The sequence below is a fragment of the Carettochelys insculpta genome, chromosome 13, assembly GCF_033958435.1.
Source record: "Carettochelys insculpta isolate YL-2023 chromosome 13, ASM3395843v1, whole genome shotgun sequence".
NCBI classification, from domain to species: Eukaryota; Metazoa; Chordata; order Testudines; family Carettochelyidae; genus Carettochelys; species Carettochelys insculpta.
Genome location: NC_134149.1, coordinates 15,058,196 through 15,085,475, shown reverse-complemented (window position 1 = coordinate 15,085,475; position 27,280 = coordinate 15,058,196). Strand labels below are relative to the sequence as shown.

Here is a 27,280-nt window from a genome sequence, read left to right as displayed (position 1 = left end):
AGATGAGATTATTTAGAACCTGGATTTGAAAGATTGCTGTTTTTCACATCCTTTTTGTATATCAAAAGATGCTTGTGCATCAATAAAATCTAGATATATTACGGTTCCAAAATATGCATTTATCATTATTGCCATAGGACTTAAAGACTGGGACTCTATTGAGGTAAACAGTGTACAGACATACAAAACCATCAGTACCTGCCCTGAAGAGCTTACCATCCAAAAAGATCAGATAAGAAGAAATAAACAACATAGAAGTTAAAATTTAAGGAACCTGTCTTTCCAGTTACATACTTTTAAAGATTTTTCTTGCAAACTTTATATTTCTCTTTGTTCTTGTCCCTAAATCCCAAATACCACGCTCCAGCTTTGCTGAGGCAAGCTATCATTAGGTAGGCAAGATGGAGGATATTGCCTTGTTCTGCATAGATGGTAGCAAGCTACAAGGCACAAATCACTTTATCACCTTGATAATAATTACTTAATTAAGTCCATCAGCTCTCTCAGAGAGTGCAGACCACAAGACATCATTTGTGGTGTTTTAGTCAGTCTCCCGGCTACCCACTAGGCAGGCTGTCAGTGACATCAAATACTCAATCAGCATAACACACCACAGCCCAGAACTCCTGAGCATCCACCAGTCTCAGCCTCAGAGGTGAATCTGCCACTGCAAAGCTTTAACACCATTCCCCCTGTGGCCTCACTTCTCTACCACCATTGGCCCTGCTGGTAAGGTCCAGCAGTGTTGTCATAGGAATGTTTTAAAGTTGCTACTCCTTTCAACCCCAGACTAGGGGTGGGGAGGGAGAGGAGCAGCAATGCTAAAATGCTGCCATGGCAGTGCTACCAAACCTTACTGGCAGAGCTATCAATGGATGGGGCAAAAGGGACAGCTGCCATGAAACCCAGTCCCAGCAGGCTCCTGGCTGCCACTGCTACTCCACAGACAAAGATAGTTAACTTGTATTTTGGTACTAGGTCAAGCTTCCCCTACTGGAAACTAGTTTACAACTCGACATTATTGACTTTGGTTTTTAATTCACTAACTAGCACACTTTGGTAATTCATGCTGGGTTTCCTGTGCACTAATAAGAAGTAGCAATGTTTTACCGTAACTAAGAAACTCCGTGTGTAGGGGCATGTGCTATTCAGACAAAGCAAGTGCCTGTGTTTTCTGGACCATGGGAGATCTGCAAACTTCTCTGCTTCTGCAGCAGGGTGAAATGATTTAAACCAAAACAATTTAAATCACATGATTTAAGCTTAATTTCTGATTTTAAATTTTCACAGTTAGATGAATTTTCCTGAAGAAAGGTTGATTCTCATTGCTTAGTAATCATTAAAACCTGCTGATTTGCAGTTAGCCTTTACATCAGGTGTCTCAAACTCATGGCCCATGGGCCCCTACACCTGAAGCATTTCTGCAATACAGCCCCGGAAGACAGTGTGTGAGGGGAGTCCATCTCCCAAGCCTCTGCCACTAACACATCCTTTTTCCCCCCCATTGCACCTCGTCCCCCAAGGAGTGCAAACTTCAGGATTAGCATGGCGGGGGGTGGGAATGCTAGCATGGAGTGGCAGCAGGGTTAGGGCCCCCTGTGCTCCCTGTATTGTACATGCCGATTGTGTTCCACTTTCGTGTGTGTGTGGTAGGGCCCAACCCTGGATGTTGGTCTATGCCAGGACTGACACATACTCCTTTGCCCCCACTAATCCCAAAGGCTGAGTCCCTTGGGGAAAGGCATGCAATGGGGAAGGAGAGGGCAGGCCTGTGGCATGAAGTGTCTGGGCTCCAAGGATCCATTGCAAAAATGCTTCAGCTGTAGATGGCCCTCAGGTTGTGAGTTTGAGATCCCTGCTTTATCCTAAATTTGGTCCTGCTTTTTGCTAGCCAAGAAGATTACATGTTATATACAAAATGCGCACACATTTATTTAAATGTTATATCAATTTTGCTTCATAATTTTTAAATGTATTATGTTATATTAGAAAATGCCTTTATTAACTAAATTAATTTTTTACTTGTGATTTTGCTTTAAGCTCTGTGTGACTGGAAATTGGAATTAAAAGACCAGCTAATACATACTGAGTAAATTGTATTTGAATGATTTTAATCGAGTGTAATATGGATAAACCTTATCATAGGTTGTTATTTTTACATTTAATTTTAAATAGATTTAATTTTAAAAAATTTAAATAAATAATAAATAAATAAAAAATTTATATTTAACTTAAATGAAAAACCCAGTTAAATAAAACTAATTCAACTTTTTTTTTAAATCAACTTTTTTTATTTATCCTGATCGGCACCCACAGGTTCTGATCTCTGTCTTGAGAAACTCTCCCTGAAAGGCAACCATACCATACAGATTTTGCCATAGTACGCTGCTTTTAAGAGAGGCTTATTTCCAGGCGTCTGATTGGAATGGCATCTAACCAGTGTGTAGGCAAGAAGGAGTTCCCTAGTTAATGAGATCAGTCAAGGAAAGTCCTTAAGTTTGCCAGTTGAGGGACAAGTAGTGGAGACTGTATCCTGATATCAGAAGTAATCCTGATCTTCAAGAAAGTGTTTCCAGTACTTGGCTCTGAAATGGTACTTGTTGTTAGAATGTATAAATCACAATGTTCTGGGACACCAAAACCATTCCTGTAAATGTGAGCCTGGATTCTTGTGGGAGTGGTTGGGTAAGTGATTTGTCATAGTGTAACATGTTGGAATAAATGTCTTATTTAAATAGGTGGGTTTACATAGTTATACAATAAACTTTACTCTAAATTCTTATTATATTGCTTTTTGTTTTGGGGGTGCGGTGGGGGATGAGGAGGAGAGGGGACACTCAGGTGTTTGACTGAGCCGGAATGGGTCCAATTTCACATTTGTAATGGGAATACAGTAAAATGGCTCTATTTTACTCATCAGATCTGCATGTAATGTATTCAGAGTCCTATCTGCTCACATTTCTGGCAAAAAGATATTTTGACCTCTTTTCCTGGTAGCCCTTGGGAGCTGGCACAGCCAAGAGCTGGATTCTTTTTCTGCTTAGGCAGCAACAATATTAGTTACTAAGTTCTTCTTCCCCAACTAATTTGTGCAACCCTGTTCAAGGCATCACAGAACTGCCAGAGAGAGTATAATTTACCTTGTGGGAAACTATATGTAAAGCAAGATCCACAGCCCCTCCTTGAATTTCACACCCAAGGTTGAGTTTGAAGGCCGTAGAATTAGAAGAACCATCTACAGGTTGCGGCTCTCTCGTGTGGCACCCTTGGGACCTGACCGGTGCCAAATGAGAGAATTTGCTGGACCATGGAACTTCGGTATAGTCTACAAGCATTACCAACACTTCAATTGCTTACTCTGCTCTTAGACAACATTTAGGGGTAAATTTAAGATAAATAACAGCACAGAGCACTGAAAGCCAGGAGTGGTGCCTACAAAAAAAACTTCATGGGAATCTTGGCCGCACCCCTGATAAGTGGTTGTCCAGCTAATCTATAATCCAGCATGATTTTAGCGTTGCCCGATGAGGGAGTGCTAGACTAGAGAGGTTGAACCTGTATTTATATACTTAAACTATATAATGTAGAGTCATGAACAGATGTCAAGCATAGGGTACCCATGATGCCTTTATTCTGTAATACTAAGAGTAGAACTGCATTTTGTCCATACAGTCAGTAACAGTTTGCATATATTTATTACCCAAGCTGAAAGAGATGAGTTAAGAATTAGTGTAATAACTGATATGAAAAGAAAGGAAGTGCAAAGTTCAAGGTGGAATTAGTTAATGCTTATTTTAGTAACTCTAGTAGATGTGTAAACATGAAGTATAAAAACTGAAGCAGTTGGGTTTGATTTTTAAAGTAATTTTAATTTCAGATTACATAACCTCAATGCTTCTCTTTTTTGCAGGTTTTCTCAGATATAATCTATACAGTCGCAAGTTGCACTGAAAATGAAGCTAGTCGATACGGCAGGTTTCTATGCTGTATGCTAGAGACTGTGACTAGGTGGCACAGTGATAGAAACATATATGAAAAGGTATGTAAAGCTGTTCACTCCTAGTATGCTTCATAAATTATCATAGAAATAATCATATGATTACCGAGCCCCATAAAAATGTTTGCTGTAAGAAGTATTAATGCATGAAGTACAATTGTTTCTCTTCCTTTCTGATTTTAAACTTTATGCATTATAAAACTTTGATACTTGAATGCAGGATTCTGTGATGTGAAAAGAATTCTATGTGTATATTTTGAACACTTCTGCTTACTGAGTCATACTTTTCATCCATCTGTATCAAAGCTGAGTTGGAGGAGTTTAACTTATCAAAGTTTAAGTGCTTTGAAAACTGCATGTAGATCAGGAGGTAAAAATATCTCAGATTAACCATAAGCAGTCACGAATATAATATTTGAGAATGATTGAACTTCCTTGTTAGCTCTGTCAGAGGCCAGTTAAAATGGAAAAAAGGAGTGAGGTGTGCACATCTCTCTCTTCCCCTCTCCCAAAAGCAAGCATTTTGACTTCAGGTATTTGCAGAAATGCGTGGGTCTAAATTGTAACTAGGAAAGGCCTCCATTTTTATGGGTGGGTCCTGCTTTTTTTTAGAAGTTTGATAAAACTCTGTTAAAATTGTCAAGCTACAATACATTGGCATCTATAACCCAACCACTAAGGGACAAAAATGTGTGCAAGAATATCATCAATATCCTCAGCAGTATTTCAGACAATGAGTTTATACTTCCAGGCAGCAAAACTTTTCCAAGAGGAGTCACAAATTACATAGAAGTAATTAAATATCAGAGGGGTAGCCGTGTTAGTCTGGATCTGTAACAGCAGTGAAGGGTCCTGTGGCACCTTATAGACTAACAGAAAAGTTTTGAGCATGAGCTTTCGTGAGCAAAGACTCACTTCATCAAATGCTGGACCAGCATCTGATGAAGTGAGTCTTTGCTCACGAAAGCTCATGCTCAAAACTTTTCTGTTAGTCTATAAGGTGCCACAGGACCCTTCGTTGCTATTATAGAAGTAATTAGACTCTGCCTCTAACCAGCTGGCTCATCCCCCACTAGCTTTGGGCAAACAGACAATTTGACCCCTGCCTTGAGGTCAGTATTCCTGTTATTGGCAGTTTTCCAGGCTGCCCACAACTATACTGCTTGTAAATCAGTAACTACAGAAAGATGGGTTTTGAGCACTGTGATTGGAACGCACCAGCCAGTTCCTAGCCTCCCCCACCTTGTCTCTTTTCAGGGACCCATCTTGTGAGTTGCTACTTCAGACTGATTTTCAGTAGCCATAGAAAGACTTGGTGTGTGACATTGGGCAGAGGGGCTCTACTCACGTTACATTTTGGTTGCCAGATCCAAATTGAAGCTGAGATTTACACTTGACCACCTAAATCTCCAAAAATAAATCAGATATATAAGATACCACACGGTCTGCTCTAGCAACAATTTTTTCTATGTTGAATCATGGCTGGTTTGCTGTCCTCACTTTTGAAGACACCATGTAGCAGCTTTATCAAACCACGAGATGTAATCATGGTATGGGTCAGCATTACAAAGACACAGTACTCTTCAGCACTGTTTATTTGCCAAATGCATGATAACAGTGGCAGCCTTTCTCAGATGGATGATCGACTACAGTGGGATAAGTATGAAGGTCAAGTCCTCTGTCATGTGTAGATCGGGGAAAGAGCTGTTCAAAGGTAGTTTTGCAATTTCTGTTTAATAATAGGAAGCTGTCCTCTAAGTAGATTTAACTTTTTGACCAAGTGGAAATGCTGTTGAGCGTAGTCATTGTGTTGGAAAATTTTTCTGATATTCACACAGGTTCAGGACACTTTACCTGTTACATTTTTTTATCACCAGACCCTGTCTCAGCTCACTGAGAATCCACATGGTACTGATATATGCATTGCATCCCCTCAGTCCATAGGAAGTAGGCATAGTCTCAGCTCTGTAAGAGTTGTCTGACTCATCCCAACCATAAAAGAAGCTTAGCCCTGTAGGACCTTAGCACAGTACTTCCTGCCCTCCATTCACGCTTCTAGCAATGCTGTTCTTCCTTCCTTCCCTCCTTTCTTCCTTGCTTTGCCAAAAGACGGTCTTTGTTATTGCTGTAATCTTATGAAGAAGGGTAAGTGAACTGCAGGCCCTAATTGTAGACCCTCCATGTACTTAGTTATTCAGAGGCAAATCAATCTTAAAGGTGATGTTCAAGCCCACCTCAAGATGCATTTCTTAGGGATGTTCTCATATTGGACATATATGGTGTTTCTGCTTGGTCCTCCATGCATATCTTTAGCAGACTGTGGTATCACAATTGTCTCTAGTTCTGATGCAAGCTTTGGAAGAACTTCTGTAGTCACTATTTAAGTAGACTCAAGTCTCCCCTCCTTCTTTACTGCTTGCAAATCCTCTGAGGGTATGCCTGCACAGCAAAGAAAAACTCATGGCTTGGCCTAGATCAGCTGACTTGGGATGCAGAGCTGTTTCACTTCTCCGTACACTTCTGGTCTTCGGATGGGGTCTGTGCGCTGAGACCCTTCCAGTCTGCAGGGTCCTAGAACCTGGGATCTAGCCTGAGCCCAGAAGTCCACATAGCAATGCAATAGCCTTAAATTCTGAGCCCTGTGAACTTGAGTCAGCTAGTACGGGCCAAACATGGGTGTCTAGTCGCTGTGTAGGAGTACCCTGAGGGGAATACAAGCCTGCTGCCACTTAAAATCTTGTACTTACTTGTAATGTAATTTGTTAACAATATGGGGGCAGATATGAGGTGGTGGCAGCACCACTCTGAAATAACTTTGAAGAGACCCTGAGAAGACATGTGGCGGTGCTTGTGCTCCTCCAATAAGTTACGCTTCAGAAAGTTAACTGGCTTTTGTGCAGTAGGTGCACATACACACATGAGCAAAATAAACATCTGAACCCATATACTGTCCTAAAACCATAGAGTTAGACGGGAACCCAGGGGTCATCTGATCTAACCCTCTGCCGAAATATAGGATTTGTTGGTTCACGTTGAAGAGCATCAGTAACAAGACAAGGGAGTAACTGTTGTGATATATGTACGTCATTTTAAGAATATGTCAGATTTACTTGTACAGGTTGAATCTCTCTATTTCTGCACCCTCAGGACCTGACTGGTGCTGAATGAGAGAATTTGCTGGACTACGGGTGGTCAATATTGTCTATTAGCATTACCAACACTTCCATTGCTTACTGGGCTCATAGCAGATATTTCGTTGTAAATTACAGCTAAATAACAGCACAGAACACTGGCTGCCTCTACACAGGAGCCCACTTTCGAAAGGCCAAAAATAGAAAGTAATTGAAATCCATGTAATTGAAAAGCATGTGACCACGCATCAAAAGCAGTCCGAAGGTTTGACACACACACTCCCACCCCCCCCGCCCCATTTTGAAATACCACTCTGTCCTTTTGAAAGGGAGCATTCAATCTTTCGAACAAATGGAGACACTGCAAGAACCAGGACTGGTGGCTGTTAACAAACTTTGAGACCATGGGAAATTTGCCACACCTGTGATAAATATTTGTGTGGCTAAGTTAAATCTTGCCAGATAAGAGAATGTTGACTGGAGAAGTTTAACTTGTATACATATTGCTAACTGTGAATGTTTAAAACTTTACATGCAGCAGAGTAATGAAATTGGCGTGCTTTAGTTACATTAAAACTTCATCAAAAGTTAAATTATTTTAATCCACTGCCTGAATAAGAATAACATTTTTTATCTTCGTACATACATGTAGGAATGTGGCAACTATCCAGGCTTCCTTACCATATTACGGGCAACTGGATTTGATGGTGGGAACAAAGCTGATCAGTTAGATTATGAGAACTTCCGACATGTGGTACACAAGTGGCATTATAAACTAACAAAGGTAATAAAGGATATTAAGTTGATATGATACAATATTTTGCAAGTATTAATTTGACTACTACTTTGACTGCATTTTATACCTTGTGTTCTAGGCTTCTGTACACTGCCTTGAAACAGGCGAATATACTCATATCAGAAATATCTTGATTGTGCTGACCAAAATCCTTCCGTGGTATCCAAAAGTTCTAAACCTGGGTCAGGCCTTGGAAAGAAGAGTACATAAAATCTGTCAGGAAGAGAAAGAGAAGAGACCTGATCTATATGCCTTAGCTATGGGGTAACAACAACTTACTATAAAAAGAGGTTTAAATAGATGATGAAAGAATTCCAAAGATTTGGAACTCTTTCTGTCTTGATATATTTGGCTTTTGCTATATCTTTGACAATCTTGCCATACTGTATTTTGAGTTTGAGAGTTGAGGCACCTAGTTTGTACTAGATGATGATGATTTAGTATGCTAGGTTCTTTGCAGGACAAAAGAATTAACAATCCATGCCCTAAGGAGCCTGTAATATAATTTTATATGGACCAGTGGCGGTAACAAGTGTCTGGAAGAAGGGTAAGACAAGGAAAGATGGGGTTATAGCGATAAGATTATGGTGTTAGTCTAGGCACGTGCAGTTCTAGAAGGTTAACAATACCTTTTTTCTATTTAATTATGATTATTTTTTGATGATGTGATACATTCAAAATTACCGTGTTTGTCTTGGTTGCTGAGAAGGTATTTTATTTCATCACTGTAGTTGATTTAGCAAAGCTTTAAAATTTAGTGTGAAAAATCACTGGCTTATTTTTTTCAAGTTTTTAGGTGGCAGAAGTTTGGAGGATCAGGTTCCTTAAAGAACTGGTGATAGTATAGAAAGCGAGAGTACTGTAGATCATTTCTGGAGAAGTGCTAAATAATTCACAGAGTACTAGATTAATCTTTTTAAGCAGTAACCCATGTTTATATTTTGCTTTATGTTTGTGCATATTTAACACACTCTGCGACTTTCAGCTATTCTGGGCAATTGAAAAGTAGAAAGACTCTCATGGTACCAGAAAATGAATTCCACCACAAAGACCCACCTGCCAGGAATGCTGTAGCTGCAACTGTGCAAAATGGTCCAGGTGGTGCTGGGCTGCCTACATCACTCTCAATAAATGCAGCTAGACTGGAAGAAACTACTGCTGAGGAGCCTGGTGGTAAGCCATTCATTTTAAAAGATAATTATTTTTTTAATTCACTTTTAGGATTGTGTGGTTTAGCCCCACTCAAATGGTAAAACTAACAGGGTCCATTACATGTTTTTTAAAATTGTGATTGCTAATGTTTTTAATCCTTTTTTTGTCATTAAATACATCTCGATCAATTTAGCTGTCAATAAATTAAACCTAATTTTACATGAATTTTGAAGTATGTGTTCATGTGGTCACTATAACATTGAGACAAAATATTAATTTAGAGGATTAAGTTTAGCATCTTTTTCAACAGACAAACTAAAGGAGAAAACTCAGGGTGCTGTGAAAGTTATTAATAAGGCTGCCAATGCAACACCAAAGGTGATGACAAGCAATGGAAACAGTGCTTCTAACAGGTGAGAAATCTGTTCTTCTGTTCATCGTCTGACTGCAGAATTGTGAAATTAAATTTGAAAGTGACCTATCTATTCTGAAGAGTCTTTTTTAGCAAGAGGTGAAAATGATCTTCTCCACTTTATGGCAGATTTCTGCAGATCTTGTCCTTTTGATCTCATAGATAAAGAAATTGCAAGTGAAGCCTGACAAATGAAATGCTTTTCTTCCAAATTATGCAACAAAGTTATTCTCAGTAATTTCATTATTTTAGTTCCAGGAAGTGAAATGAATAAAACCTAACTAAAGAAATAATAAGAACTAATATGCTGAATTTAAAGATCCATCTAAATATTGTGAACCCAGTCATTGAAATTTGTTAGCTGGAACTAGATATCTCACAAGTGCTTGGTTGCTGCTCTGATTGGGGACTTGTAATTGGTGGGTCTTACTACACTGTTATAAAAAAAAAAAAAAAGAAAACAGGCATGGCCATGGCAGGCCTGTTGGGTTCAAAATTGCTGTGTAGACATTTGGGCTCAGGACAGATCACAAAGCTCAGCCTCCAGCTTGACCCTAAATTTTACACGGTAATTTTATAGCCCTACAGTGTGAGCATGAGCACCACAAGCCCACGTAAGCTGACCTGGGCCAGCACTGGGTGTTTAATTACTGCCTGGACATAATCATAGTCCTCGTTTACACAGCTGCTGCTCTGGAATAAGCTTGAGTCAAAAACATTAATATTTCATAATTCCTGCTGTATGCCTCAGAACCCTGCTAATAATGTAATAATATTGTTACCTGTATCCTCCCATTTTAGCTAGAAAAAAGGTACCAGTTTGTTGCTATGAAGATTAAAGTACATTGAAAGGCAGGAATTTGTCACTTGTTTAGCATTTTAAAAAGGGGTGTTGTCTTAATCCTGAAAAATAAAAACCAATTTGCATTTAATTATGAAACTGAAGCTAGTTTTGATATTGAGCACTCATTGGGCTTTTTATTATGCAGCAAAATTATTAAAGAAAAAGAAGAGAAAGAAAAAAGTGTGAAGGAAAAAGAAAAAGAAAAAAAAGAAAAGACTCCAGCTGCCATTCCAGAGGCCAAGGCACTTGGGAAGGATGGGAAAGATAAACCAAAGGAAGAACGGGCAAACAAAGATGATAAAACAAGAGAGACCAAGGAGAAAACACCAAAATCTGACAAAGAGAAGGAAAAAGCCAAGAAAGAAGAAAAAACATCAAAAGATGAAAAATCCAAGACATTTGTTATCAACGCCGAATCAAAATCAGCTGCCGAAAAGGAGAGAGAAAAGGAGCCATCCAGAGAAAGAGATGTAGCGAAGGATATGAAATCCAAGGAAAATATTAAAGGAGGAGAAAAGTTGCCAGTAGCTGGGTCCTTGAAGTCACCTGTTCCCCGATCAGAAGCATCAGAGTCTGAAAGGGGTAAATTAAATGTTTTTGAAGCTGTATTTTAAATAATGTACAGAAAGTTTGAAAGCTGTTTAATATCTAAAAGGGTTGGGAGTAGGTGGGAAAGTAACCAGAAGCTAATTAGCATCTAATTATAAAAAGACCATTTTCTGTTTTCTTCCTAGTGCTGGATAGTTAAAAAGATTTTTTATTTCTGGCACTAATAAGAAAATTATGTGCAAGATATTTTTGCTTCTAGTGTAATCTGTTGCAAAGCTCCCACCAGTTTCAGTAAAAGCAGAGCATTATGGGGCCCATTGCCTTTAAGAATTTCGAATATGCTTTTACATGAATATATCTTGTAACTAATCATAGAGAAGATTCTAAATTGTATTATAATCATCATACACACAGCAAAAACAGTCTGTATTCTGTAGAGAATTCCGTAATGTATTACAAACACAAGTTTTTAGAAGAAAGCTGAAATTTTGGTCATTTGGGTAGATATTTAGGGATTTTAGCATCTGTAGAAGGCATGGAAAGCTGTTTGGGATAGTTTCTACTAAAAATGTCATCTGTTAAGTAGCGGCCAACTTAAATGCCTACATCGTTGTTGTTGAGCTTTGGTGTTAACAGCCTGTTCAGATGAACGAGGTACTTCATGTCTCAAAACAATTATTTTTAGGCTATTTGTACATCTCCTTGTTTCACATTTTCAACATTTTCATCATAACCTTGAGGGCTAAACACAAATTATTGTAAATGAAAGTTTAAACTGTAAAGCACAGGGAGTTTTGCAGAAGAGCGATTGTAGATTCCATAGTATTAGTCCTGTTGTTTTCTCCTGGTAATTAAAAGTATTGATTATTATTCAGCAGTAAAATTTTAATTCTAACTTTAAACTCCTTTGGTACTTCGGAAATTTAATATATTCAGATTTTATCCCTTTTTCCTAGGGTTTTAATGCTTGCTGCTTATTCTTTATTTTTTTTAGAACAAAAACGTCGAAAAGTTGATACCCATTCTTCTCCATCACATTCCTCAACAGTAAAGGTTAGTATAGCCTGAGGAAGGCAGCGTCCATGTTAGGCTCACAAGTTTGGAATGCCAGTGTCCGACTTCCTTCAAGTTTTGTGCCAAGTATATACTGGAACCACGGGAGGTTTTATCTTGCAGTAGAAAATGCATTCCTTTTCTTTATTGGTGGACTCTTTTTTTCCTATTAAATATTTTTAATTAGAAAAATAAAGCTTCAAGGACCTAGCACAAATTTTGTAAATAGTGTTCAAAAAATGCAAGAAAATTTTTACACTGAAGTGCCTCATTGTTTTAAGCAGTCTTTTTTTGGAATGCCATGATAGCTACAAGCAAATGAGTCTTTGCAGCAGAATGGAGCATATTTTTCTGCACTAATTTTGAAGAATATATAGCACTGAAGATTTTCTGGATGTTACGGGATATACGGATACCTCTGAATTCATCAGGCTTCTTGATGAGCATCATACCGATGTGTGCCTTCCAAGGAGGAGTCTTGAAAGGAGTTCCATTTTAAAGTCTCCTTGGTGATCAGTTCTCCTGTAGTTGTGTATATTCAGTGAGCATGCAGCTTCTGTTGCACCTTCCCTTCGAGGTTTGTTTATATTCCAATGGGTTCCCACCATGTTGAGCCCTGCGTTACGATAAAACCAGATGTGGCATCCAAGCCTACCACACAGCAAAGAGAAACCCCAAGCATTCAAGCGCAGCACAATACCGTGGGTGTAGCCTACTTGAAGACTCAGGGTAGCCATTCCTTGCTCCATATTTAATTTTATTTCTAAACCATCTAAGTTCATGGAATCTTTGAATTTGCAGTACGTTGAGCCTTTAAAACTGTAAGTTACTAATACTTCATCAAGAGCACTGTGATGGATTATGTGGGGTGTTTAAACTTCACCATTTTACCACTTTAAAAAGCCAGTGTTTTGTTTTGTTTTTTTCAAAGAATACATCTTTATTTGCATAAGAGTTACTTAAAGAATAATAATTTTTCAGAAATAAGAGTTAAAAAGTTTTGAGTAACCAGGTGATAGTGATAAGGACTTAACTGTAACATCAAGTATATTTTCTCTTTTTTTAAAAACAAAGTTCAAGTCATTCTACAGGACTTCTACCACGTTTAACTATCAGTGGAGAAGATGAATTTAATATATTTAAAATCTTACTTCATCTGTGGCTCAGTCATTTAAAGAAACTTTTTTTTTAATATTGCAGAAATCTTTGTGGGTGGTGGGAGGATTTTTACCGTATTTTCTGACAAATATGAACAAATTTACTCTTGTAATTTGCAAAATCACATTGTTGATATAGTTTAGTTTAGAGTAGAGTTGAACATTTTGTTTTCTAGCTTTAGTTTTGTTCAATGTAAAATATTAACATCTGCTTCTGGAAGGAGTAGCTGTGTTTTCTTCCAAGAGTACGACCTGCTTCCCAAAGTTCCTCTGGTTTCTGAAAATTATGGCCGTTTACGTGTCATCTCCATTCATTCTCTACAGGACAGCCTCAGCGAACTCAAGGACTCTTCAGCAAAGGTTTGAATCTTTTAGTGGCCATTAAGATCACATTTTTATTTTACATGAAGAGATTTTAATTTTATATGGCTGTTACACATTACCAGAGAAATTGAAGGCTGCATTACCCTGTGTGCTAGCATAGAAACAGATTTTTCAAGAATTGTGTAAATTTACTTTACACACATGATTTTAGATTTTGATCTATAGAGTAAACTACAGTTGTCAGTGTGCAGTCAACATTAATCTCTTAAACTGGGAGTACCATATAGATTGGTGTCTTAATTTCCCACATCTCTTCGATTCTCCTGAGCCTTGTTTTTTATAGTCACTTCTTCAACTTTACTTTGCATAAAGAAACAACAAGCTGTGGCAGTATTCATGCTTCCAGAGAGTAACCCCACTCATTTATATCTTGGTAAATCTGCATCAGCACCACCATCACTGTTTTTTTCCACGTGGTGGGTGTTCTATAGGTATACTTGTTTTTTTCAGATATGTAATTCAGTTTAAAATATTGTCAATTTTGCTCTAAAACAAATACATTAAAAAGACATTTGAGGTATAGTAGGTTTTGGGAAAAGGCAATAAACCAAGTATTAATGTAGCTTTAAACATATTTACTAATTTATTGAAATAACACAGTAAAGAGCACCATATAAATACGTTAAACTTGATAATGTAACTTCTTATCCTCTTTGGTGGATCTATGTTAGTGCGTTTGTAGAAGGCTTCAGGTATTCTGCAAATTCTAACTACTGAGAGCTTGTACAGTAAACTTGTTCATATCTGGCAGCCAAGGACTAGGAGTTTGCCAGATATTCAGCTGTTCTAGGTAATAAAGAGGTATACCTAGCAATCCATAACACCTAAAGAAAAACAAGATTAGATCTTCAGAAACAAACAAAAATGTATGCAGAGTACTTTATTTACCGATCAAACTATTATTGTACACTGTAAGCATATACGGTATTTGCTGTATTTATCTGTATTTACTTTCACTATACTGTTCTTACAGAAAACATAAGTATGGTTTTAACTTATGGTTAAAATGCCAGTTATATGAGCGGTCCGGATAATAGAATGCTGGATAAGAAAGAGTTTACTGTATTAATAAATTAAATGTTATCCAATAACCATAGCATAGGTATTTATTAGCACAGATGTTGACTGTATAAAATTAAACAACTTTGGATGCTTCCCAGTTAACTTACAGAATTTATGTGTCATTATGTTTTATTATTTACAAAGAAACAAGTTTAAAAATGCACAAGAGATCTGTTGCTTACTGCAGAGACCATATCAAGTATTATTGTACCTTTTAGCTCAGATTGCTTAAATAAGTGTTCAGAAGATTTCTTTTTTATGTAATTTTCATACTGCAGCAGTAATTCTTTAACTGTTGTTTGCTAATCTACTTAGTTTCTCTAAGTATTTGCAGTGTAAACTATACAGTATGCATAGGTGTGTTTAGGCAAGGAAGCAGTAATATCTACTCCTAAATATCCCAAATTTTCATATTTTTTTCCTCAACAAATTTCAGAAGTAGAATTAAAAAAATTTTCATATACCAATGTGTTGTTGGTATATGTGATTAAGACAGACATCAGAATTAAACATGTTACGTAATCTGCAGTTTGCTTGTATTGTTTTTATTAAAAAGAAACAGCTCAGTTTTAGTATTGGCTTCTAAATGTCCTCACTTATTGGGCTGTAATGTAAATATTTATTTTATTTGTATTAAAGTAGCATTTAGCAGCCCCAGTTATGAACCAGGATCTTATTTAGCTAGGTTCTATACTAACACTTTTTCCAGAATTACCGTTCATGAAATGCCTTTCGTCTGAGCTCTACTTTCTACCTTCCACCCTCCTTCCAGCTGCTCCTTCTTTCTCTGACTGACTGAACCACCATGTGTTCTGTTGGTAAAATCACAACCTTCATCAAGTAGCACTGGAGTATTGATTCTTTTTGGAGAAAGGAAGTCAAACCCTCTTCTTTGCTGACACATGTTCCTAAAAATAAAGGGTACAAATTTCAAAGATTAAAATTTTCAGCTATCATTGAAAGTTAATGAGAATTGAGTGCCTAAAACCATGGAGTCCAAATTATCAAAATTATTGTCCATCCCTGATTTAAACAGTTTGGCTGTTTCTACACATGCCACTTTCTCCACTTTTGGAGAAAGTGGCATGCTAATAAATGGCCTGAAATATGCTAATGAGGCACAAATGTAAATTCCCCATGCCTCATTAGCATAAGGAAAACAGTGTGTAGAAGTGCTGCCCCCGGGGGGGTCTGTCGGAAGGGGGACTTCCCTCCAGAAGACCCCCCTGGGGGCCGCACTTCTACACGCTGTTTTGGAGTCCAGAAGTGTGTCTTCCGGACTCCAAATCATGTGACCTTATGCTAATGAGGCACGGGGAATTTACATCCATGCCTCATTAACATATTTTGGGCTGTTTATTAGCATGCCACTTTCTCCTGGCATGTGTAGAAGCGACCTTTGTGGGTTAAGATTACTGTTTAATAAAAAAAATTATACATGTTTAAAAGAGATGCGATTATGTCAACCCTTTGTCATTTGTAAATTACTCTTGTAGTTCAGCTGTATGCTGGAAACCTGTGGGGGAAGCTAATATCAAAAAGATATACATTTGAAGCCAATTTTGGCAGTGATTGGTAGTTAAGCAACTGAAGTTACTTTTATATTACCTTTCTGGTACTGAAATTCAAGATTTCCACATCCTGAGTGCACTGCAGCAATTCCAGAAATCTGCATTGGCAAATCAAGGCTATTACTACAGGGCTTGCTTTGGGTATATGGAAAATTTCTAGTAAACAACTTAAGGTAAATCTTGTTGTATTAAATACACATTAAGTGTATCTGGTGTTCATTGTAATACTGATTTTTTATGAATCGGTTGTAATACTGATTCTTTATGAAAATGGATCTTTAATTTTCAGCTTTGTATAAGACACTTTTTTAAAAAACAGCTTTTGAGCATTGTGGTACCTTTTTTCCCCACAGATGAATAGTAAAGATGCCTTTAATCTTTTGCCTGTCTGGAAATAAGTAGTGTCTACTTTTTAGTCATTTGAGGTCTGGATCTGGTGCAGTAAACTATAAGAATTTTTTCATTTCCCTGTTTAGGAAAACAAATTAATTCTCCGTAATATTGCCTTAATTTAACAGCACTACATTAACCACACTACTCCTGCATTGTCCAAGAGTAAGGAGAGAGAAGTGGACAAGAAAGATTTGGACAAGTCCAGGGAAAGATCCAGAGAGAGAGAGAAGAAAGATGAAAAGGACAGAAAAGATCGCAAAAGGGTTTGTGACATTTATATGAAATAGCTAATAAAGCTGGCACATGCGTAACTCATTCTTTGACTCTACGCCATAATATTTATAATTGGTATGATAGCCTTTATAGACAAAAGTGACCTGCTGCAGGGCTTATTCTTCATTTTCCTGATTAATTCTTAAAAGGTCAATGCTTGGTGTTAATAGATTCTAAAGTTCCTTTAAATCTCACACATTAAGAGATTTAAGTCCAGAAACTTCATACAAGCTTTAATCATGCAACTGTCTTGAAACACTTGAAGAAAAAAAAAGATTATTTCTACAGTATTCTAATTAGCCTGCTGTTTTAGAACTCAGCATCTGTTAATCTGCTAACATTACGTAATTGTATTTGGCTTTAGGATCATTCAAATAGTGACCGGGAGGTGCCACAGGACTCAACCAAAAGGCGTAAAGAGGAAAATGGAACAAGTATGTATTTTATTTCATTTTCTGTGCTAGAAGCATCTAGTCATTATAATGAATTTATATTATGGGTTTGTTTGTTTTTTTCAGCTGGTTCTTCAAAACATAGTAAAAGTGAAAGTCCATCAGATTCCCCACGTTCAAATGAGAAGGAAAAGGAGAAAAACAAATCAAAATCTTCAGGCAAAGAAAAAGGTGATTCAATCAAAACTGAAAAGATGGAGAAAAGTTCCTCTGGGAGCAAAAAGGTAAAATGAATAAACTTTGTATTTGTCTATAACATCTAAACGTTTTCATTGCAATATTTTGTGCCAGGTAACACTTTGGAGTTACTTTTCAGCTTTTGAATGCCCTAGTGTATGGCCCAGATTAGAGAGAACTTATTGCAAAATGTCAAGAGAAAAATTTTTTTTGCCAGATAGCCACACCCTTACTCAAAATAATCAACTCTGGATAACTCATGAGGGGCAACCCTTCTCATTAGCAGCAAAGATGGAGGAAAGCTATTGTGCCAGATTATATTTATTTTTTAATTCTGTGATGGGAGTTTACGGTTTAGGTTGGGGACAAATATCTTAAGACAGCATTTTCTACACTTGGTTGTCATTTGGAATTAGGGTTTCCTTTCGTTCAAAAAAATTACTTTCAGGAAAAAAACTTCTGAAATGGACCCTTACATAAATTGTGATTTTTTTTTTTTTTTTTTTTTTTGTTGCCTGAATTATATATTTGTTGAAGAAATCTATAGGGGAAAACTATATTGGACAAATCTGTTACATTTGAAGGAAGTATTTCGTCATTAAAGTGTGAAAGAGACTGACTCTTAATAAGCTTTTAACTGCGTGTCTCAGTGCAGCCGTATCTCAGCAGATACCAGATCACAACTTAACATAACAGAACAACCTTCTTTTGCAGACATTTGTTTTTAACTGTTAAAACTCTTTAAATTGATAGTGAACACTGTAGATCTGTCTTCAACTATGCTTAGGTATTTTGGGGGGAAAATGTTTACAATAATATAATATATGGTCAAATTGATAATTAGAAGAAGCAGTTATAAGTATACGGATATTACAGGAATCAGGATGAAAGTGGCCTGGCCGTGTGGTGGTCATGATGGTGGTGTTTTAAATGGTGATGTATGTATACAATGTATTATAATGTATGGTGTATGTATTGTAGCATATTATGATGCCCATTTTTAGAAATATAAAACTTGTTATGATGGTTTTGGCCTATCACACTTTATTATGAAATTCTTTGTACCCTCAAAGATATTTTACTTTATTTTCCTTATACAAATTTTGCACAGGAGTCTAGACATGATAAAGAAAAACCAGAAAAAAAGGAGAAGCGGGACAGTGCAGGGGGGAAAGAAGAAAAGAAACAATATCCTTTAAGCTTTTGATCAGTGCAATTTAAAGTAACATAAACAGTAAAGTAAGAACTCTGAGTTCTTAAGGACTGTAAAAAAAAAAAACAAAAAAAAAAAAACATTTTCTTTAATACCTGATTTACTCATAAATCTTCAGACAAGCACAGATAATGAAGACTGTCCAATCAAGGTAAGAATTATTTTCATGTTTTCCCAAAGAATAGAAGATACCAGCTAACCTCTGTGGGTAAAATTTTCATTTCTGCTGGAATCCCTTTAAGGTGGGCTAAAGGGCCAGAGATGCATAAAAAGGTAAACTTTTGATGATGGGAAAATTCCCCTAGCACAGGAAATAAGGAAGGCGGGTCCATGTTACTGTCCCTCAGAATCCCTGTATAGTGGGTGAGATGGACCAAAAGAGAACTTTGAGGGGTAATGCGAAACACAATGATGCTACCCATGGGCATAAGGCTGCTATAATGTAGACAGGCTTTGGTAGTCCACTTGCTTCTTGATAATCTCTTGCTAGCAAGTTCATTTTTGAAATTTAAAGCATCATATATAATACATTTATCATCTATCAGTCTGTGATCTCTTACTCTGTTTTTTTCGTATTAAGGCAGTTCACTGTGCCTGTGTAATTTTTGGCGTCTTCATATATGACTGCACAATACATATGAAAGCTTTACTTTTAGCTCTTGTGTGACAAGTCTGAACAAGATGATCAGTATGTTCAACATATTCATGTTGTCCAAATCTCAGCTGAATGAGGTAGTGAATTGAGACACATATCAAAAACATTAGAAACATTTTAATAAAGTTTTCTAAAATTTCCATGATGGCTTAGACATTTACACATGTACAAATTCATTAAATATTGGTAAATGATTTACTTATATCAATAAATGCTGGTAAATTCAGATTTGAAAACTAAAAATGAGTCTTTAGTGAGTAGTTTTGTGTTCAGGTGTTTTAGGAGTCTCAGTGTTCATATTGTGGAGAGCATGAAAGAGGTACCCTTTTAGATTTTAGAATAGTTTATCTGTCTACTTAGTCTCAGAAGCCACATGTTACTGCCAACCTCTCTCCAGAGGACAATAGACAATTTTACATTCTGCAAAATAAGTGTAATTACAGCTGGTAAACATTAGAGATGAATGTCAAAACTGTAGCAAATAATTTATTCAAATAACGTAACCTCTCTGATTACTAGTTGCCTGCAAGCAGTTTATAATTTTCTTATTTGTTCAGTGTTCAAAATTACTTGATAATTTTTTTTCTGTGGAAAATTAGCAGCCTGTAGACTGATTTCTGCATATTTGCAGAAAGCAAACATAAGGAAAAATGCAGTTGAAGCAAACTCAAGATTTTATTCAATTAAACATTTGTTAAAGATTTTGAGTTATTTGCCCAGTTATAGTAAACATGGTTCTGAAATTGCATAAAATGTACTGCCACATGGATGAGATCTTCAGCCTTTCTCCCTCCCCTTTGTGTCATCAGAAATTCTAGTACAAAATGTTCATGAACAAAAAATCAGTCCGTTAAAAAGGTGGCAGTATTTAAAACAAGAATACCATTCAGCTTGCTACATGGCAAAGAAAGATGGAGATAAAAGTGAGAATATGTGTTTGCAAAAATGGTCTACAAATATAAAGCAGATATCAATCGATTTGCAAAGATCTAGCAATTAGGGAAATTGAGTTCACTCAGCTATTAGATTTTTGACAGTTTGTCCTGGTGACATTGGTTGCCCCAGCCACTAAAGCCAAAAGCAGTCCCCAGAAAGAACCTGTCTTTGGGTGCACTTTTCTCCTTATATCTCATTTTGAGTTTAACAAAGGCACTAAACTAGATCTGAACAGCTGGGAGCTATGTTTTCTGATGGGCCCTCATTTATAGAACTGACATCCTCTGTTCATTCAACAGAGTTCATTCAAATCCAGTATTTGCTTTCCTTTGGGAAATGGTCTCGAGTATATTTATTTGCTTAACTTTTTTATTTGAGGAAATGCACTTAAGCAGACAGAGCTCTGAGCCTAAGATCGAGTTCTTTGGGAGCTAACTTCTGCCGTTTACATTAGAATACCAAACTACGTGTGACCAGAGGTTCCTGCACATGTGCTTTCATAAATGAGAATTGGGATGTATTCAAATGAAGCATAATTATAAAAATACAGTTCATTTAGCATAGCTTAGGAAACAAGCATTTGAGGAATGTCCCTGTGGGTGCTTCACTTCAGGTATTGCCACATCCCTGTGCCTCTGATCAAAGACTTTCAGCAGCAGCGCTCATGTGGCCTTCACATGTGTTCTCTCCATCTTGCATGGTTGTCATCACCTATCTAGTACTGTGGAACCAGACACTCCTGCTCAGTTCTATCTTAGTACTTGCCTTAGTACTTGATCAGTGCACTCTTTCACTCTAGCCAAATCAGCTCTTATAGGATGCAGGACAGGTCTGTTCTGCTTTCCAGATCTTACAGCACATTGAACTAACCTGTTCAGAACAGGTGAAAAACTATGTATTGGAAAACAGGAGGAAGACAACCACAGAGAATTACTTACCAGCTTAAATGGATGAGATTTACCATCTGGTGCCAAAACAAAATAAGTCCAGATTGTTACTGCTCTCTTACCAATTATTTTAGAATACATGCCGAAACCAAAAAGTTTAGCCTATCTTTTAATTCACTTAAAGTACACCACACCACTATTACTGCTTTTGAGCCCAAGCTAGACAGAATATGGTTTAGGGATGTAAAATAAACAAACAAACAAACACCCATTTAATAGATAACATGTTCCCAAGCTTTACTAGCAATAAAAACAAACTTATGTGTCAACTCACTTTTTCAATGATGGGCTACTTCATTAAGTCATATTACGGATACATTCCTCTGTGTGGTTCTGCCGTACTTGGAGCGAACTACAGATCGAAGCTCTGGCCGTGAGGCTACACAACACAGTTACGGCATAGTTGCACTGCTATAGCATTTTTAATGTACACATTCGCTATTACATAGGCATTGGTAGGACTTACAGTACTAACATCCATTACCTATGCAAGTCTGAAGCTTCTTCTGTCCACCCAAGGCCACTGTCCAACAGTCATCTGAAGTGGAGTACCCACCAGGGCTGCTCTATGAAAAATAAAAGGTTATTTATCCCATGCAGTAACAATTTCTTTGAGCGGACATCCCTGGGGGAGTGATCCCCCTTCCCTGCATGGACTCAGATGGAGAAGGAACTGAGGGGGGTCTGGTCATGCAGCACTAGACAGGTGCTGAAAATCGTATGTGATGGGAGAGCACTTGCACGAACCCAACCAGAACTGCTGCTGAAATTCTCTGAACAAAGGTGCAGGAACACACCAATACTTATTATGTAGCACCCACAAGGACATCATCTCAAACAACAGAATGAGTAGTCTCCTTTTACACACTTAGGATAATATACAACCAGTTATTTCTTGCAGTACGCAAAGGGGGCATCTGGTGTAACATTCACCTTACTCTCCTTTTCTTTGCATGGCTAAATGTGCAAAAGTGCTTTTACAGCAAGGCAAAGCTGTGGCATTTAATTCCATTTCTGCTGCTTGCACAATCACTTCTATTACAGTCTTCAGAATATGTATATTGCTTTATATTCGTTACTTTATTTCTCATTTATACATATTAATCTTATTGAGATAATGTACCTTTACAACAGCTTGTTGAACTTTATTATCAGTACTTGGTTTTTGTTGAATTTATATCTTTTGAGCAGAGTTTTTCATTATTTCTATTTAGAATCCCAGTGCCTGATTGTGCGTTAGTGTATTTCTCATTACAAAGTAGGAAATTAAAATATTTATCTGTGAAAACCTAAAGATAATCAGAGGGGCCAATTAAAACTATTTTCCACCTTCATTCTTTGGACTATGAATGAAAATAAATTTTATCAAACTCTGCATCCTTTGATTTTTATGTGTTTATTTATTTATTTATTTATTTATTAGAAATGACATCTAATTGCAATGGCATATGTATTTATCGTAGGTGAGGTTGAAAGTTGAAGATATCCAGCTGTGACCAGAAATGTATTTTGAAGAGTACAGATTGCACAGAAATTTGTGAATGAAGAGGACCCATCTGCATCTCCTTAAATTATTCAGTTCTTGGCTTTATTTCCCCCATGCTGACAATTTAATTGTTGAGTTGTACATTACTGTATTTTAACTTGTTGCTTAGTTTCTCACTCATTTATTTTCAGTACCTGGCTGAAAGTGTTACCTTTTCCATATTTTAGCACAATGTGCTGCAAACAGTTGCCATAGTGCAAATGAGGTTTCATGTGTACAGAGTTCCTCTTTAGGTTGTCTAAATACTGCCTGAGTTTAATAATTCTTTCAATCTGAAATGCATTCTTTTAGATGTCTGAAAACCATAAATAAACAGTTATTGAACCATTTTTGAATTTACCTCATTTAAACTCAGTTTTTATTTATTACTTGGCCCGTTTTTAATATCAGTCACTAAAAACCAAGTGGGAGCACTGTTTTCATGCAATGCTTAGGAATTATTTGTATATTATGTGTACAACATTGACCTGTTTAAAAAAATAAAAAAAAAAACAAAAAAAATACTGCACTCAATTGTCCCTTGCAACACCTTTGTTTGTCATGATGTTTTTAGATAAATTGGAAAATATTATCTTCAGAAATGAAATAAATTAGGGTTGAATTCTACATCTACAGGAGCTTTGTATTGCTGAACTTTAGTCTGAAAAGTTTCACAATGACATTTTTAAAAAAGAGAATTTTTTTTATCTGCTGAATTCTACCAGTGTAACCTTTTTTCTAAATAAACAATAGTTTTCTCAATGGGTCGTAAATCATTGTGTCTGTGGTGTCGCTTTATTGACAAAGGCAGTGCTAACAAAATTCAGTTTTAGCCATTGTGAGCTTACTTCTTCCCGTAAACCTCTTCCATGATGATTAAATCTTAAGTTGGTCTGCCTTACAAATCAGATCTTGCATCTGGAAATGACCTGGATCATCTAATGTGTACCCCTCCACTAGTGCTCCCTCCTATCTGCACCTCTTGGATCAGGCACACAAACCACAAATCTTCATTATGCTTTTTGAACAACTTCAATTATACTGTTTCAGTAGCATCCTTTATCAAGCAAGTCCACTAATTCAGTTTACAGTGAATTAGGAAAAATATCCTAAGCTAAATTTCCTCTCTTTATATTTGGGCTTTTTTTGTGCATCTTGAAAATTTTTCCAGCTCCTAGAGGTGAGGGTCTGAATGTGTTCTTACCTAAAGAGAATGAATGCCAAACATATTTTAAGCTTTGTAAGCCAGATCACTTATTTTTCAGCCTGATAAATATTACCTAACAGAACAATCCTCACTTTTTGACAAGAAAGAATTTGTAGGATTGGTCCTTAAATTTATAAATTAATTCAGAAAATGAGCAAGTACAACTAATTAATTCTCAAAAAAGGAGAACAAGATTTTTGTTAGTAATAGCATTAATGTATTGGCCTTACTCTGATAATACCTGGTGTCAGAAGGGCTGTGTCTACATTTGCACTCCTCTTTGTGATTGTGAAAGAAATACCTATTTACAAGAAATGCTAATGTTTCCCACAATCCTCATCTCACTGAAAGTATGTATTTTTTCTAAATCACAATAGGAAAAGTCGGCAACCCATTTTCCCCATATTGCTTGAGAACTATCCTGATCTTTTAAAAATAGTGGAAACGTCAACAGTTGCTATCCAGAGTGCTGGTGGAATTTCCCCCACTTTAAAAAGGCCATACCAGGTCTAGTATTAGAGAAGCATAGTCCCACAACTGAAATAATTTATTTGGCAGATAGAGCCATGCCAAGAAGAGTGTGATCCTGTGAAGCCCTGCAGTGGTATTGACGAAACTCAGGTATTTGTAATAGATGAGCCATAAATGTGGAGGTTGGTGCTATTGATTATTTTAAATACGAATTCTGATAGTATGTCTTCCTCCACCTCCTCCATGAATTATACATATATATATAAAGACTATCTTTAGGGTGATAGTACACTCCTTCACATGTAAAATATGCCCATGTGGATTTCATAAATATTCTTTTCTCAATATTTCACAGTAAAGGATAACTACTAGGCAAGACTCAAATTCTTGTTTTAAGAACCAAGCCTTCATACTACTCTTTGTTTCCATATCATTAGGTTGCTTTGGTTAGTATGGTTGTCTTGGATCTATAACAGAGAAATTAAATTGCTACTGATTTGTGGTAGCTTAATTGTGCTTATCTGAGTTAAAACAATGCATAACTCTCATTCATATTTGCAAAAGCATCAGTAGGATTTCTGTGTTGGTGGTGCACTCCAGTAAAGAGGGTTATTGAAGACTATTAGTAAAATCAATTCAAATCAATTAATATCTGCACAGGGAATTCAATCTCTATTGAACTGGTTTGGAAAATAGGCTTGTGGAATACTCACCACAAAGCCATGTGTGTAAAATTCAATCACGTCAGAGCGAACCAATTTCCAATGACTTGTTCTGTCAGCTAAAAATGCTCAATATTCAGTTATGTAGAGATTGTAACAAAATGTCAGTTAGCTGGGAAATGAGGAAGACAAATTCAAAGCTTTGCAATCAATCCTATTTAGAATAAAAGAGGAACTTAGCATCTGAGATCACCGTGAGTCATGTTCAAGCAAGAGGTTATTCGCCCTTGTATTTCACTCATTCGTCTATATTGTTAATTCCTTTTTTTTTTTTAAATAGTGTAAGATAAATTTCTGTTTCGCTCACACCTCATCATCTCATCTAGCATGATGCTGCACACAGCTAGAGGAGGGAGTATAAAGAATTTACTCTGGAGGATATTAGCTTTTATATTTCTTTTAATGGAGTCATTCTGAACTATATTTGCTACAAAAAAGGGTTATATATAAGGCCCTAGTGGAATCAGCAATCATCAAGTAATTGCAGGTGAGTATGGACAAGACATGGAAAATCAGGGGAAAGTACAGTAGTACTGGGCCTTTATTAATGAGAGAAGTTTGGAAAAGCCAGAGTAGACCCTTATTTAGGAAAAACTGGAACAATATAAACCCTCAGGTATTATGCCTACTGATTTTTTTTTTGTTAACCAGATATGTTGCTGCAACTATATTACATTTATTTAAAGAAAAGAGTGTGACCAGTAGACTATAAAATTCAAAAGACTAAAAAGGTTACCACAACTGCTCTAGACATCAAATTCACTCATTTTATACATTTTATATTGTGCAAGCATTGAGTAATGATACAGCTTACCCCATTATTGGGTTTCGCTTGTGAAGACTTGTCCATACTGAGACATTAATTAAAATCAAAATAATGGTGGAAGCCTAACATTGTGGGATCTGCAGTTTCCACAAAATAGTAAATGAGTAGAATATATGAGTATTGTTTAATTTCATTAGGAGATGGAGTTGTGGTAGAAGGTAAGTTATAGCTTGAAGTAAAGATGAGGAACTTAATGTGCTTCTATGAAGCTACACTTTTAGTATTTGACTCGCTAACTGGTATAAGAATCATCAGTTTAAAATTGTATTTTTCATTAAAAAGAGAAGGCAAAATCCCTCAGTGTTTTAGCATCACTGAAACTGATGATGTTCCATCAGGCATGAACTTGGTCAATTAGATTCACAGCATGAATACTTCCTCTTCTCAGATGACATTTCACTTTGCATAAACTGTCCATGTAAACGACAGCTATCTGAATTATTTGCTGCAAACAATTTATCAAATTAATTTAGTCCACCTCTGGGTTCATGATTTACAGTGGAGACATTTCGAACATTCCTGTGTGTGGCAAGATCAGGCCTGCTGACAGAAATTCCCATTCCAGGGGCAGAAAGTGGGCCCCCTACAACTCAGTCTTGCTAGCATGTTCCCTCATTTTTTTTATCCATGTGAGCAATACATTTTGTTTAGTTACTGAGATGTGCAGATTTATTCCACTGAACCAAAAATCTGTATATGAAACTACCATTGAGATAATTTCTCCAACCAGGATAGATTAGGCATTTTAGAACTCACTGCTCAAATAATTAAATTTAAGTTCTAAGAGAATTAAAAATTACAAAATGCTTAGACCAGTCAAAACACAAAGCACAGCTGGAAAAAATAAAATTAGGGAGAAGATATGTGCATTGCACTAACAAATAGTAACAGCAACAACAATATAAGTGTGTTGTGAGGGGGTGAGTGTGACCAGGACTACCAATAGGGGAGGGTGCAAAGAGGGCAGTTGATCCAGGGCCTGGAGCTCCTGGCTGCTGACACCACTGCTTCTGTAGCATTGTTGGCAGCCGGAGCCCCAGGGCCTTTAAATCATTGCTTGAGCACCTGGGGAGGAGGGAGCACTGGGTAGTTCATTCCAGGCAGCACTGAGGCCTGGAGGGGGGGAGTATGCTGCAGTCTGGGTGATGCCGAGCACTGGCTGACCTCAGCTCTACACCGAGGCCCTGCCTCTTCTGGGTCGTGGAGTAGAGCCCACCTCTTGCCTTGCTCAGGGGCCCAGTGAGGCTGTTGGCCCTGCTGAGTGTCAGTGTCAGGACAGTGTATCTGTGTGTGGGAGAGAGTGGAGTGGGGGGGGGTGAGAGAGAAAGGACTCTGTGTGTGTGCATGCGTGCGTGCACAAAACAGTGAGAGATTG

The 27,280-nt window shown here is 37.1% G+C and overlaps 1 protein-coding gene across 3 annotated transcripts in view; it reads left to right on the top strand.

Annotated features, from left to right (window-relative positions):
• Nucleotides 1–23,028, top strand: part of THOC2 (THO complex subunit 2) — a 92,703-nt gene extending 69,675 nt beyond the window's left edge. For 2 of the 3 annotated variants that reach the window (XM_075008179.1, XM_075008178.1), the window contains 14 exons: nucleotides 3,911–4,039; nucleotides 7,781–7,912; nucleotides 8,004–8,188; nucleotides 8,910–9,097; nucleotides 9,387–9,489; nucleotides 10,478–10,914; nucleotides 11,876–11,934; nucleotides 13,416–13,451; nucleotides 16,627–16,764; nucleotides 17,139–17,208; nucleotides 17,293–17,450; nucleotides 18,515–18,591; nucleotides 18,721–18,767; nucleotides 22,618–23,028. In XM_075008179.1, the coding sequence (XP_074864280.1) occupies nucleotides 3,911–4,039; nucleotides 7,781–7,912; nucleotides 8,004–8,188; nucleotides 8,910–9,097; nucleotides 9,387–9,489; nucleotides 10,478–10,914; nucleotides 11,876–11,934; nucleotides 13,416–13,451; nucleotides 16,627–16,764; nucleotides 17,139–17,208; nucleotides 17,293–17,450; nucleotides 18,515–18,591; nucleotides 18,721–18,748 (1,740 nt within the window). In that variant the 3' untranslated portion in view covers nucleotides 18,749–18,767; nucleotides 22,618–23,028. Of the gene's footprint in view, nucleotides 1–3,910; nucleotides 4,040–7,780; nucleotides 7,913–8,003; nucleotides 8,189–8,909; nucleotides 9,098–9,386; nucleotides 9,490–10,477; nucleotides 10,915–11,875; nucleotides 12,664–13,415; nucleotides 13,452–16,626; nucleotides 16,765–17,138; nucleotides 17,209–17,292; nucleotides 17,451–18,514; nucleotides 18,592–18,720; nucleotides 18,768–22,617 lie in introns of those variants that run through there. The other variant, XR_012647385.1, reaches the window with a different exon arrangement.
• The last annotated feature ends 4,252 nt before the right edge of the window (nucleotides 23,029–27,280 follow it).